The sequence below is a fragment of the Heteronotia binoei genome, chromosome 9 (assembly GCF_032191835.1).
Source record: "Heteronotia binoei isolate CCM8104 ecotype False Entrance Well chromosome 9, APGP_CSIRO_Hbin_v1, whole genome shotgun sequence".
Taxonomy (NCBI): domain Eukaryota; kingdom Metazoa; phylum Chordata; class Lepidosauria; order Squamata; family Gekkonidae; genus Heteronotia; species Heteronotia binoei.
This window is the reverse complement of record NC_083231.1, coordinates 119,388,758-119,401,766: the sequence shown is the minus strand read 5'-3', so window position 1 is coordinate 119,401,766 and position 13,009 is coordinate 119,388,758. Positions and strand designations below refer to the sequence as shown.

Sequence of the window (13,009 nt, the reverse complement as noted above, 5' to 3'; positions counted from 1 at the left end):
GCACACTTCACCACTACACCAAACTGGCTCTCCTGAACTGCAGTCCCTAAAAACTTAAGTAACTCTGTAAATCATTTAGCATGGGGTGACTCTACCGCTGACGCAGAAAAGCTCACTTGAATAATTCAGTTTTGCATGGTTAGTAGAAAGCCAGGAGCCTTCCTGACCTTTCCAGACGGGCCATTCCACACGGTCTGGGGGTGGGGGGGCAGTGACAAAGAAGGCACCTGTACAGGCAGCGGTTCGTTTTGCCTGTTTGCAGGCTTGCACCTGCAGAAGTTCTTCCTCCAGTGAACAAAACTGTTGTGGCAGTGCATGGGGTGGGGAGTTAGCGTGAGACGGCTCACAGATTTTTAGCCTCCAGCTCAAGCATTTTTGTCTTCGCTCAGGAAAAATGGCCCCAGAGCACACTAACTGATGCAGCAGCTCACAACTTGAATGCCAGCAGCTCACGACTTTAATGCAAGCAGCTCACAAAGTAGAATTTTTGCTCGCAAGACTCTGCAGCTTAGGGGGAACGTTGGTCATGGGTTTACAGAAACACCGGTTTATACAGCATCGGGGAGCGGCGCTGTCAACAGCCTTAGCTATGAGACGCTTTTCCTGGGTGGAGGAACTTCAGCTGGCCCTGCTCAACAGAAACGCTACAGTCCCATTCTTCGGCCTTTTGAGAATTCAGACAAGCAGAGCAGCTGTTGTATCAGCCGTTTCAGGAACGCTTTTATGTGGGACACAGGGCGCAATGCCATCTGTGGCCACAAGATGGTAGTGCCGTGTTTAGGATATTAAGCAGAAAAGGCGCCAGGGGGCCCAAGACAAGGGAAAGGTCCCGCTACTCTTGAGTTGCTGCGGTGTACTTTGGATTTTGATTTGCTGTCTCCCACGCTAACAGGGGAAAGGTCCTAAAAGGTCAGGGTAAGAACATAAGAAGCCCTGTTGGATCGGGCCAGTGGCCCCTCCAACACTTTCCCTGTGAAGAAAGGTTGAAACGCTTGGGGCTCTTCAGCTTGGAGAAACGTCGACTGCGAGGTGACATGATAGAGGTTGACAAGATAATGCATGAGATGGAGAAGGTAGAGAAAGAAGTACTTTTCTCCCTTTCTCACAATACAAGAACTCGTGGGCATTCGATGAAATTGCTGAGCAGTCGGGTTAAAACGAATAAAAGGAAGTCCTTCTTCACCCAAAGGGTGATTAACATGTGGAACTCACTGCCACAGGAGGTGGTGGCGGCTACAAGCATAGCCAGCTTCAAGAGGGGGTTAGATAAAAATATGGAGCAGAGGTCCATCAGTGGATATTAGCCACAGTGTGTATATATGTGTGTGTGTGTGTGTGTGTGTATATATATATATATATAATTGGCCACTGTGTGATACAGAGTGTTGGACTGGATGGGCCGTTGGCCTGATCCAACATGGCTTCTCTTATGTTCTTAACACTCTGTGTCACGTAAGAACATCAGAGAAGCCGTGTTGGATCAGGCCAATGGCCCGTCCAGTCCAACACTCTGTGTCACATAAGAACATCAGAGAAGCCGTGTTGGATCAGGCCAATGGCCCATCCAGTCCAACACTCTGTGTCACATAAGAACGTAAGAGAGGCCATGTAAGAGAGGCCAACACTCTGTGTCACATAAGAACGTAAGAGAAGCCATGTTGGATCAGGCCAGTAGCCCATCCAGTCCAACACTCTGTGTCACATAAGAACATAAGATAAGCCATGTTGGATCAGGCCAGTGGCCCATCCAGTCCAACACTCTGTGTCACACAGTGGCCAATATATGTGTGTGTGTACACACACACACACACACACATATATACACACTGTGGCTAATAGCCACTCAAGGACCTCTGCTCCATATTTTTATCCAATCCCCTCTTGAAGCTGGCTATGCTTGTAGCCGCCACCACCTCCTGTGGCAGTGAATTCCACATGTTAATCACCCTTTGGGTGAAGAAGGACTTTCTTTTATCCGTTTTAACCCGACTGCTCAGTAATTTTATTGGACGTCCACGAGTTCTTGTCTTGTGAGAAAGGGAGAATTAGAAAGTACAGAATTAGAAACGGCTTTTTAAGTAAGAGGACTTCGGAAGAAGCTGGCCTGTATTGCTTGAGGCAGGGGTGGAATTCTAGCAGGAGCTCCTTTGCGTATTAGGCCATACCCCCCTGATGTAGCCAGTCCTCCAAGAGCTTACAGGGCTCCTTTGCATAATAGGACACACACCCCCTGATGTAGCCAATCCTCCAAGAGCTTGCAAGTCTCTTTTTTGTAAGCTCTTGGAGGATTGGCTACATCAGGGGTGTGTGGCCTAAGACGCAAAGGAGCTCCCGCTAGAATTCCACCCCTTGCTTGGGGCTAGAATACCTTAAAGACAGCTTCCTTCCACAAGAACCTACCTGTCTGCTCTGGCCACGCTCAGAGGCCCAGGTGAATCCAGACGAGTGGCAACCCAAGTAAGTGCCATCTTTGGTCACAGCAACCAAACTCTGGAATTTTCCCACCCAAGGAAGATCCGTCTGCCTTCCTCTATCACTGCCTCTGCTGGCAGGTGAAGACTTTTTTTTGGGAGGGGGGGGGGGTTGGTATGCCTCCAGTAACTGTCAACTGGCCCCCTTCTCTCATGCTGTTGCTTGTTGATATGTTTTTATGGAATTGCTTATACGCAGGGCTGGAATTCTAGCAGGCGCTCCTTTGCATATTAGGCCACACCCCCCCGATGTAGCCAATCCCCCGAGAGTTCGCAGGGCTCTTTTTTGTAAGCTCTCGGAGGATTGGCTACATCAGGGGTGTGTGGCCCTAATAGGGCTTTTTTTCTGCAGCAGGAACTCCTTTGCCTATTAGGGCCACACACCGCTAATAAAGCCAATCCTCCAAGAGCTTACAGGGTTCTTAGTACAAGACCTACTGTAAACTCTTGGAGGACTGGCTACATCAGGGGGGTGCGGCCTAATATGCAAAGGAGTTCCTGCTACAAAAAGAGGGTTCAAGTACTCTTGAACTCTCTACCCTTTGCCTCTTCCAGTGCTGGAACAAGGTGTGTGTGTGCGCTGGGGGGGGGGGGCCTCAGAGCATTTTAAAACGACTTTTGCAATGGCAGCAACGCCCTCTTTTTGATTACAAGGACAACATTTCAACTTGGGCCCTGAGTCTCTAGTCCTGATGAAGGAACAAAGCTTGGGTGAGATGTCTCCCAGAAAACCTCTGTTCTCTACAGTGGCGGTCCCCGACCTTTTTGGCACCAGGGACCGTTTCTGAGCGAGACAATTTTTCCACGGACCGGGGTGGGGGGGCTGCAATGGTTTCTGGATGATACAACTGTGCACTTTATTTCTATTAGTCTGGTGTGGTGGTTTAAGTGCACAGATTCTTATCCAATATCGTCGTCGTCGTCGTCATCATCGTGATGGCTTTTTCTGTAGCAGGAACTCCTTTGCATATTGGGCCACACTCTCCTGACACAGTCAATCCTCCAAGAGCTTACAGGGCTCTTCTTACAGGGTCTAATGCAACCTCCAGGAGGATTGGCTACATCAGGGGGGCGTGGCCTAATCGGGGCTTTTTTGCAGCAGGAACTCCTTTGCCTAGTAGGCCACACACCCCCAATGTAGCCAATCCCCCAAGAGCTTACAGGGCTCTTCTTACAGGGCCTGCTGTAAGCTCCAGGAGGATTGGCTGCATCAGGGGATGTGGCCTAGTAGGCAAAGGAGGTCCTGCTAGAATTCCTTACAGGGCTCTTCGTACAGGGCCTGCTGTAAGCTCCAGGAGGATTGGCTACATCAGGGGGTGTGGCCTAATATGCAAAGGAGGTCCTGCTAGAATTCCTTACAGGGCTCTTCGTACAGGGCCTGCTGTAAGCTCCAGGAGGATTGGCTACATCAGGGGGTGTGTGGCTTAATAGGCAAAGAAGGTCCTGCTAGAATTCCTTACAGGGCTCTTCTTACAGGGCCTGCTGTAAGCTCCAGGAGGACTGGCTACACCAGGGGGGTGTGGCCTAATCAGGGCTTTTCTTGTAGCAAGAACTCCGTTGCATATTAGGCCACACACCCCTGTTGTAGCCAATCCTCCAAGAGTTTACAGGGCTCTTCTTACAGGGCCTACTGTAAGCTCCAGGAGGACTGGCTACATCGAGGGGGTGCGGCCAAATATGCAAAGGAGGTCCTGCCAGAACTCCGCCCCCGCTTATATGTTTTATACATAACTTTTCTCCGATGCCATTTTAAAACGTTCAATGTTTTCATGTTGGCCACCCTGGGGACCTTTCTTGGGCAGTCCGGTGGCTGAGAAATGCTATCTATTGAATAAAGAAATAAAGATCGGGCACAAACAATTAAATGCAAGGTTTGCTTGAAAGTACGGCCCCGTGGCGCAGAGTGGTAAAGCAGCAGTACTGCAGTACCGTGGTTTGAACTCTCTGCTCATAACCTGAGTTCGATCCCCAGCAGAAGCTGGGTTTTCAGGTAGCCGGCTTGAGGTTGACTCAGCCTTCCATCCTTCCGAGGTTGGTCAAAGGAGTCCCCAGCTTGCTGGGGGGGGGGGGAGTATAAAAGACTGGGGAAGGCAATGGCAAACCACCCTGGAAAAAGCCTGACGTGAAAACATTGTGAAAGCAACGTCACCCCAGAGTTGGAAATGACTGGTGCGTCCACAGGGGACCTTTCCTTTCCTTTGCTTGAAAGCGGGATGCCCCATATTACCCAGACTGCATTGAGCGCAACAGAGGAGTGTGAATTCTGTGGCAACATCAACAGCACAACATAAATATCGACTCTTTGCGCTCTTGTTCAGTGTGAACTAATCCCCAGCCGGATGCTGAAACCGAAGCCATTTTCTTCTAATAAAGTGACCTTTTAGACATAGGAATTCCCATCCACAAAGAAAGGTTGATGTCCTCTGTCTACACCCAGGTGTTTTGTGGCATCATAAGCACTAACATTTTTAAGGTAGCAATAAAGACTAAAAGGTTTTATTCTTAAGGTTTGCAAGACCTGAGAAAAGCTGTTAACGATAGGAGCTTTTAGAAGTCATCAGGGTATATTTTTTTGTAGCAGGAACTCCTTTTGCATATTAGGCCACACACTCCCCGATGTAGCCAATCCTCCAAGAGCTTACAGGGCTGTTAGAACAGGGCCTACTATAAGCTCCAAGAGGAAGGCTACAACAGGGGGTGTGGCCTAAACAGTGCTTTTTTGTAGCAGGACCTCCTTCGCCTAGTAGGCCACACAGCCCTGATGTAGCCAATCTTCCTGGAGCTTACAGTAGGCCCTGGACTAAGAGCCCTGTAAGCTCCGGAGGACTGGTTACATCTGGGGTGTGTGGCCTGATATGCAAAGGAATTCCTGCAACAAAAAAAGCCCTGGAAGTCACCAATTCATCGGAACATTAATTCATTGGGCCACCAGGAAGCTGGAAGACACCGGATAACACTTAACAGACAACCCGCAAAACTATCAATTACTTTGGCTGCAGAAACATGCAGGCTATCCTTTTAATTTTCATATTCTGTCACTTAACACACACACACACAGAATGAGATCTGGAAAAGCCTCCTGCACCGATTTCATGCAGCAGCTCCAACTTACTTGTAGGTGATGTTAAACCCCGTCAAGTTATAAGCAGCGTCACTGAAGAAATGTAGGAGGGCGTAGCCGGAGGTAGCCACAACCTCTGGGACCGTCTCGTTGCTCTCTCTCTCTGGTACAATGAGACCGCTGGAAGAAGACACGATGTTGCAGTGAGACGGCAGGTTTTAAGTAAGACAAGAAGAATTGCAGATTTATACTCCACCCTTATCTCTGACTCAGACACTCAGAGTGGCTCACAATCTCCTTTACCTTCCTCCCCCACAACAGACACCCTGTGAGGTGGGTGCGGCTGAGAGAGCTCTCACAGCAGCTGCCCTTTCAAGGACAACTCCAGCGAGAGCTACGGCTGACCCAAGGCCATTCCAGCAGCTGAAAGTGGAGGAGTGGGGAATCAAACCTGGTTCTCCCAGATAAGAGAGCTCTGGCTGACCCAAGGCCATCCCAGCAGGTGCAAGTGGAGGAGTGCGGAATCAAACCCGGTTCTCCCAGATAAGAGTCCGTGCACTTAACCACTACACCAGACTGGCTCTCGCACATTGCAAAATGCACATAAGAAATACTCAAGAGCTGAAAACGTATGCTTAAGAAGCTCTGTGTCACTGAGAGGGCAGCCTTTGCCAGCAGCCCAGAAAAGTCACACGTCAAAGCAATTCTGTTTGCCGACAGTTTCTACAAACCTTTGTTACAAAAACAAAATTCTCACTGGCTGGATGGACTATCCTAAGATCCCTCCTTTGAATCATTCTTCAGTTTTTAATTGTCTAGCGAAAGTCTCCAGCCTTTTCCAGCCCGCAGACACCATTGGAATTCTAACAACATGGGATCACAGTTCATAATAGAGGCAATGCAAAAAACAAACACTGTTATATACTGGCTAACAATGTTTAGTAAAACCTTTTAAAGTCATAGAATCTCCTGTGCGCTGTAATCTTGTGTGCCATCAGGAGGCCCACCAGTGGGGCCAAGACACTAGAAGCCCTCCCGTTGTTGCCCGCCCCCCAACCACCCAGAATACAGAGCTCCACTGCCCCAGAAAGAGAGTTCCAGCCATACCCTGTGGCTAAGAGTCACTGATGGACCTCTACTCTATATGATTATTCAATCCCATCTATGCTTAGCTTGGAGAAACATCGACTGCGGGGTGACACGATAGAGGTTTACAAGATTGTGCATGGGATGGAGAAAGTAGAGAAAGAAGTCCTTTTCTCCCTTTCTCACAATACGAGAACTCGTGGGCATTCAATGAAATTGCTGAGCAGTCGGGTTAAAACGGATAGAAGGAAGTCCTTCTTCACCCAAAGGGGGATTAACATGTGGAATTCACTGCCACAGGAGATGGCGGTGGCTACAAGCATAGCCAGCTTCAAGAGGGAGTTAGATAAAAATATGGAGCAGAGGTCCATCAGTGGCTATTAGCTACAGTGTGTGTGTGTGTGTGTACACACACACACACACACACACACACACACACACATATATATATATATATATATATATATATATATATATATATATATATATATATATATATATATATATATATATATATATATATTGGCCACTGTGTGACACAGAGTGTTGGACTGGATGGGCCATTGGCCTGATCCAACATGGCTTCTCTTATGTTCTTATGCTTGTAGCCGCTGCCACCTCCTGTGGCAGTGAATTCCATGTGTTAATCACCCTTTGGGTAAGAACATAAGAGAAGCCATGTTGGATCAGGCCAATGGCCCCTCCAGTCCAACACTCTGTGTCATACAGTTGTCAAACAAAACAGGTGCCATCAGGAGGTTCATCAGTGGGGCCAGGACACTAAAAGGCCTCCAACAGTTGCCCGCCCACAAGCACCAAGAATAGAGAGCATCACTGCCCCAAACAGAGAATTCCATCTATACCCTGTGGCTCAGAGCCACTGATGGACCTCTGCTCCAGATGTTTATCCAGTCCCCTCTTGAAGCTGTCTATGCTTGTAGCTGCAACCACCTCCTGTGGCAGTGAATTCTATGCAAATCACCCTATGGGTGAAGAAGGACTTCCTTTTATCCGTTTTAAGCCAACAGCTCAGCAATTTCCACGAGATCTTGTATTGTGGGAAAGGGAGAAAAGGACTTCTTCCTCTACCTTTTCTATCCCCTGCATAATCCTGTAATCCTCGCTCATGTCACCCCTCAGTCGAAGTTTCTCCAAGCTAAAGAGCCCCAAGCGTTTTAATCTTTCTCCATAGGGAAAGTGCCCCAACCCTTGAATCATTCTAGTTGCCCTTTTCTGCACTTTTTCCAATGCTATAATATCTTTTTTTGAGTTGTGGCGACCAGAATCATACACAGCGCTGAAAATGAGGCTGTGCCATCGATTTATACGGGGGCATTATGATACTGGCGGACTTGTTTTCAATTCCCTTCCTAATAATTCCCAACATGGCGTTGGCTTTTTTTATTGCAGTCGCACACTGTCTCGACATTTTCAGTGAGTTATCTACCACGACTCCAGGATCTCTCTCTCTCTCGGTCAGTCTCCGCCAGGGCTTTTGAGTCGTGAATATTACTGGGGCTGTAAGACTCCAGAGATAAGAAATGTTCAAATAAATATTTTTGAAGCCGACGTATGGTTTAGAGAGCCTCAGCGTAAAAGCTTAAGTAAGTATGGTCTTGGCAGCACTCATCTACCTCTAGCCATTGCAATGTTGTGGAATTTTTAGCTGGATGGTGAAGCTTCTACCTTGCTTGTTTACTTTTAGAGCCAGTTTGCTGTAGTGGTTAAGTGTGAGGACTCTTATCTGGAAGAACCGGGTTTGATTCCCCACTCCTCCACTTGCACCTGCTGGAATGGCCTTGGGTCAGCCATAGCTCTGGGAGAGGTTGTCCTTGAAAGGGCAGCTGCTGTGAGAGCCCTCTCCAGCCCCACCCACCTCACAGGGTGTCTGTTGTGGGGGAGGAAGGTAAAGGAGATTGTGAGCTGCTCTGAGTCTCTTTGGAGTGAAGGGTGGGATATAAATCCAATATCTCATATACCTCACAGGGTGCCTGTTGTGGGGGGGGGGGAAGGTAAAGGAAATTGTGAGCCCCTCTGAGACTCTTCGGAGTGGAGGGCGGGATATAAATCCGATATCTTCATCTAACTCACAGGGTGTCTGTTGTGGGGGAGGAAGGGAAAGGAGATTGTGAGCCGCTCTGAGACTCTTCGGAGTGGAGGGCGGGATATAAATCCAATATCTTCATCTACCTCCCAGGGTGTCTGTTGTGGGGGGGGGGGAAGGTAAAGGAGATTGTGAGCTGCTCTGAGACTCTTCGGAGTGGAGGGCGGGATATAAATCCAATATCTTCATCTACCTCACAGGGTGTCTGTTGTGGGGGAGGAAGGGAAAGGAGATTGTGAGCTGCTCTGAGACTCTTCGGAGAGAAGGGCGGGATATAAATCCAATATCTTCATCCACCTCACAGGGTGTCTGTTGTGGGGGAGGAAGGGAAAGGAGATTGTGAGCCGCTCTGAGACTCTTCGGAGTGGAGGGCGGGATATAAATCCAATATCTTCATCTACCTCACAGGATGTCTGTTGTGGGGGAGGAAGGGAAATGAGATTGTGAGCCGCTCTGAGACTCTTCGGAGTGGAGGGCGGGATATAAATCCAATATCTTCATCTACCTCACAGGGGGTCTGTTGTGGGGGAGGAAGGGAAAGGAGATTGTGAGCCGCTCTGAGACTCTTCGGAGTGGAGGGCGGGATATAAATCCAATATCTTCATCTACCTCACAGGGTGACTGTTGTGGGGGAGGAAGGGAAAGGAGATTGTGAGCTGCTCTGAGACTCTTCGGAGTGGAGGGCGGGATATAAATCCAATATCTTCATCTACCTCACAGGGTGTCTGTTGTGGGGGAGGAAGGGAAAGGAGATTGTGAGCTGCTCTGAGACTCTTCGGAGTGGAGGGCGGGATATAAATCCAATATCTTCATCTACCTCACAGGGTGACTGTTGTGGGGGAGGAAGGGAAAGGAGATTGTGAGCTGCTCTGAGACTCTTCGGAGTGGAGGGCAGGATATAAATCCAATATCTTCATCTACCTCACAGGGTGTCTGTTGTGGGGGAGGAAGGGAAAGGAGATTGTGAGCCGCTCTGAGACTCATCGGAGTGGAGGGCGGGATATAAATCCAGTATCTTCTTCAATATCTTCTTTTATACTCTTAGGTTATTCATATGCGCATCTCTTGACAGATACGAACCAAAACGGGAAATATAACAATCAAAATTATGTCGAGAGCCTACTTGATGCACAGTTGGGAGAATACATTCATATCGCTTTTGAGCGTTGAACATGTCTTTACATATTCCTTGGAAGCCTGGGACGGTAATGGAACTTGGTGGTTTGGTTTATGTTACTCTGGATATTGTATTTATTGGCAACAGTGTGCGTGTTACACCGTTTTGAATTTTTCTCGTAAGTATTACTAGTGTTTTGTGTATTGTTTATGTGTTGGCGATATTAAGTAGAATCATAGAATCCCAGAGTTGGAAAGGACCTCCAGGGTCATCTAGTCCAACCCCCTGCACAATGCAGGAAACTCACAAACACCTCCCCCTAAATTCACAGGATCTTCATTGCTGTCAGATGGCCATCTAGCCTCTGTTTCAAAACCTCCAAGGAAGGAGAGCCCACCACCTCCCAAGGAGGAAGCCTGTTCAACTGAGGAAACGCTCTAACGGTCAGGAAGTTCTTCCTAATGTTGAGCCAGAAACTCTTTTGATTTAATTTCAACCCGTTGGTCCTACCTTCTGGGGCCACAGAAAACAATTCCACACCATTCTCTGTATGACAGCCCTTCAAGTACTTGAAGATGATGATCATATCACCTCTCAGCTGCCTCCTCTCCAGGCTAAACATGCCCAGCTCCTTCAACCTTTCCTCATAGGACTTGGTCTCCAGACCCTTCACCATCTTTGTCGCCCTCCTCTGCACCCGTTCCAGCTTGTCTATATCCTTCTTAAATTGTGGTGCCCAAAACTGGACACAATACTCCAGGCGAGGTCTTACCAGAGCAGAGTAAAGCGATACCATCACATCACGTGACCAGGACACTAGACTTCTGTTAATACAGCCCACAATTGCATTTGCCTTTTTAGCCACCGCATCACACTGTTGACTCACGTTCAGCGTATGATCCACTAAGACCCCTAGATCCTTTTCGCACATACTACTGCTAAGGCAAGTCTCCCCCATCCTATAACCATGCACTGGATTTTTTCCTACCTAAATGCAGAACTTTACATTTATCCTCATTAAAATTCATTTTACTGATTTCAGCCCAGTTTCCCAGCCTGTCAGGGTCATCCTGTATCCTGTTTCCGTCTCAAGTACATTGTTTTCATTATACAAGGGAGATATCTGGTGTTTTCTGGTTGTTTAGTCTTTTTCCCCGTCCCTGTTTTTTCATCATTAGGGCTTTTTTCGCAGCAGGAATGTCTTTGCATATTAGACCACACACCCCTGATGTAGCCAATCCTCCAAGAGCTTACAAGGCACTTAATACACTGTAAGCTCCACTGGATACATCAAGGGGTGTGGTCTAATATGCAAAGGAGTTCCTGCTACAAGAAAAAGCTTTGGTCTCTGCCAGTTCAGACCCCACCGTGTATTCATAGTTAGGATTTTGCCCCAAGGTGCATTACTTTGCATATGGCCACGATGAACCTCATCCCTCACGATCCTCTCTGGTTCTCACCACCCTGAACAATTTAGTGTCATCTGCAAATTTGGCCACTTCACTGCTCACTCCCAACTCCAAATCATTTATGAACAAGTTAAAGAGCACGGGACTCAGTACTGAGCCCTGCGGCACCCCACTGCTTACCGTCCTCCACTGCGAAGACTGCCCATTTATACTCACCCTCTGCTTCCTATTAATTAGCCAGTTTTTGATCCACAAGGGGACCTGTCCTTTTACTCCATGACTCTCGAGCTTACTAAGGAGCCTTTGATGAGAAACTTTATCAAAAGCTTTCTGGAAGTCAAGGTAAACAACATCTATTGGGTCTCCTTTGTCCACATGTTTGTTCACCCCCTCGAAGAAATGCAACGGGTTAGTGAAAATCCTAACTATGCCCAGCCTCGACAGATCCCTTTGGAGTGCCTCACGATCCTCTCTGGTTCTCACCACCCTGAACGGTTTAGTGTCATCTGCAAACTTGGCCACTTCGCTGCTCATTCCCAATTCCATTTATATTACATATATATTTTTTAAAAAAGACATCTTACTACAAACAACTGCAAAAGAATAACAAGACAGGTCCTTGGGTCTGTTCTTCACATTTCCCCGATAATGGAGAAATATTTGGAATTGAAGACACCTCTCTGCAAGCTCCACAGCAACGGTGTGCGTTCTCGTTAACGAGATGTAATGCATTACCATCTGCTATCTTATTTGGTAGATTTAACAGGATTGAGTACTCTAATAGACATTGTCTTTGTAATCCCAAGTGCATTGAAACTATTTCCCATGTATTATTGAACTGTACGCTTTATGATGATAATCGTTGTATATACCTGAAAGATATTTTAGCAGATATGTTGGGCGGTGCTGATTCAGGCAAAGCCCACAAACTTTTAAACGACACTTCCATCCATCCATAGACCTTTATTGGCATTAATATAAGAATATAGTATACTTTAAAACCAACAGTAACACTATAGAATATAATAAAACCATAAAAAAACCCAGCAAAGGTTAAATGACATAAAATAACCGTGGGCTATGCGTGAGTAAAAGCCTCTCTGATTTGGATCGCAACCTGTAAAAAGCAAGCAACGTGAGTAGTGACAAAGTTGTGTTTCCCGTGGAGTAAAAAGCGAACCTTGGCATTGTCAGAAAGGCCTTGATGGTCAGAGAGCAGAGCATCTAGGTATCTTGCTCGTGGACTGCTATAGAAAGGGCAGTCCAGAAGAACATGAGGGACCGTTTCGATGACTCCTTGGCTACAAGGGCATCGTTTAAGATTGCGGGGAATTCTGTGGTATCTTCCGAAGAGGATGGGCGATGGTAATGCATTAAATCTACCCAGCATGAGTGCTCTTCTTTGGTGAGGATCAGTTAAAAAGAGGAAATAGGGAGCTAAGAGCCCAGGAGTCTGGGATAAACCCAGATAGCTTGGGGAGCAAGTTTTCCGAGCTGCCTCAGTCAGACGTTGCAACTGGATATCTAGTAGTCTACGTTTGATGGACTGAAATACCGTAGAAGCAGAGGATAGATAAAATGCATCCAAGGAAATTCCTATGGATGCGATTTCCTTTTGGATCAGGGTCAACCATTTGGATGCATGATGGTCCATCAGCATCAAAAAGGTGAAAGAATTCTGATCAGAATTAAATAAAAGGCGCAGCCAAAACTTAAAGGACAAAAGCCAGGCGCGAGTTTCCAGCAGCAACAGTTTCCATG

The 13,009-nt window shown here is 47.3% G+C and overlaps 1 protein-coding gene across 1 annotated transcript in view; it reads right to left on the bottom strand.

The window, feature by feature from the left end:
- The window catches only part of ATRN (attractin), a 466,134-nt gene that overhangs the window by 358,654 nt on the left and 94,471 nt on the right, over positions 1–13,009 (bottom strand). The window contains exon 2 of the mRNA XM_060247418.1: positions 5,584–5,751. Coding sequence (XP_060103401.1) covers positions 5,584–5,751 — 168 coding nt within the window. The remainder of the gene's footprint in view (positions 1–5,583; positions 5,752–13,009) is intronic.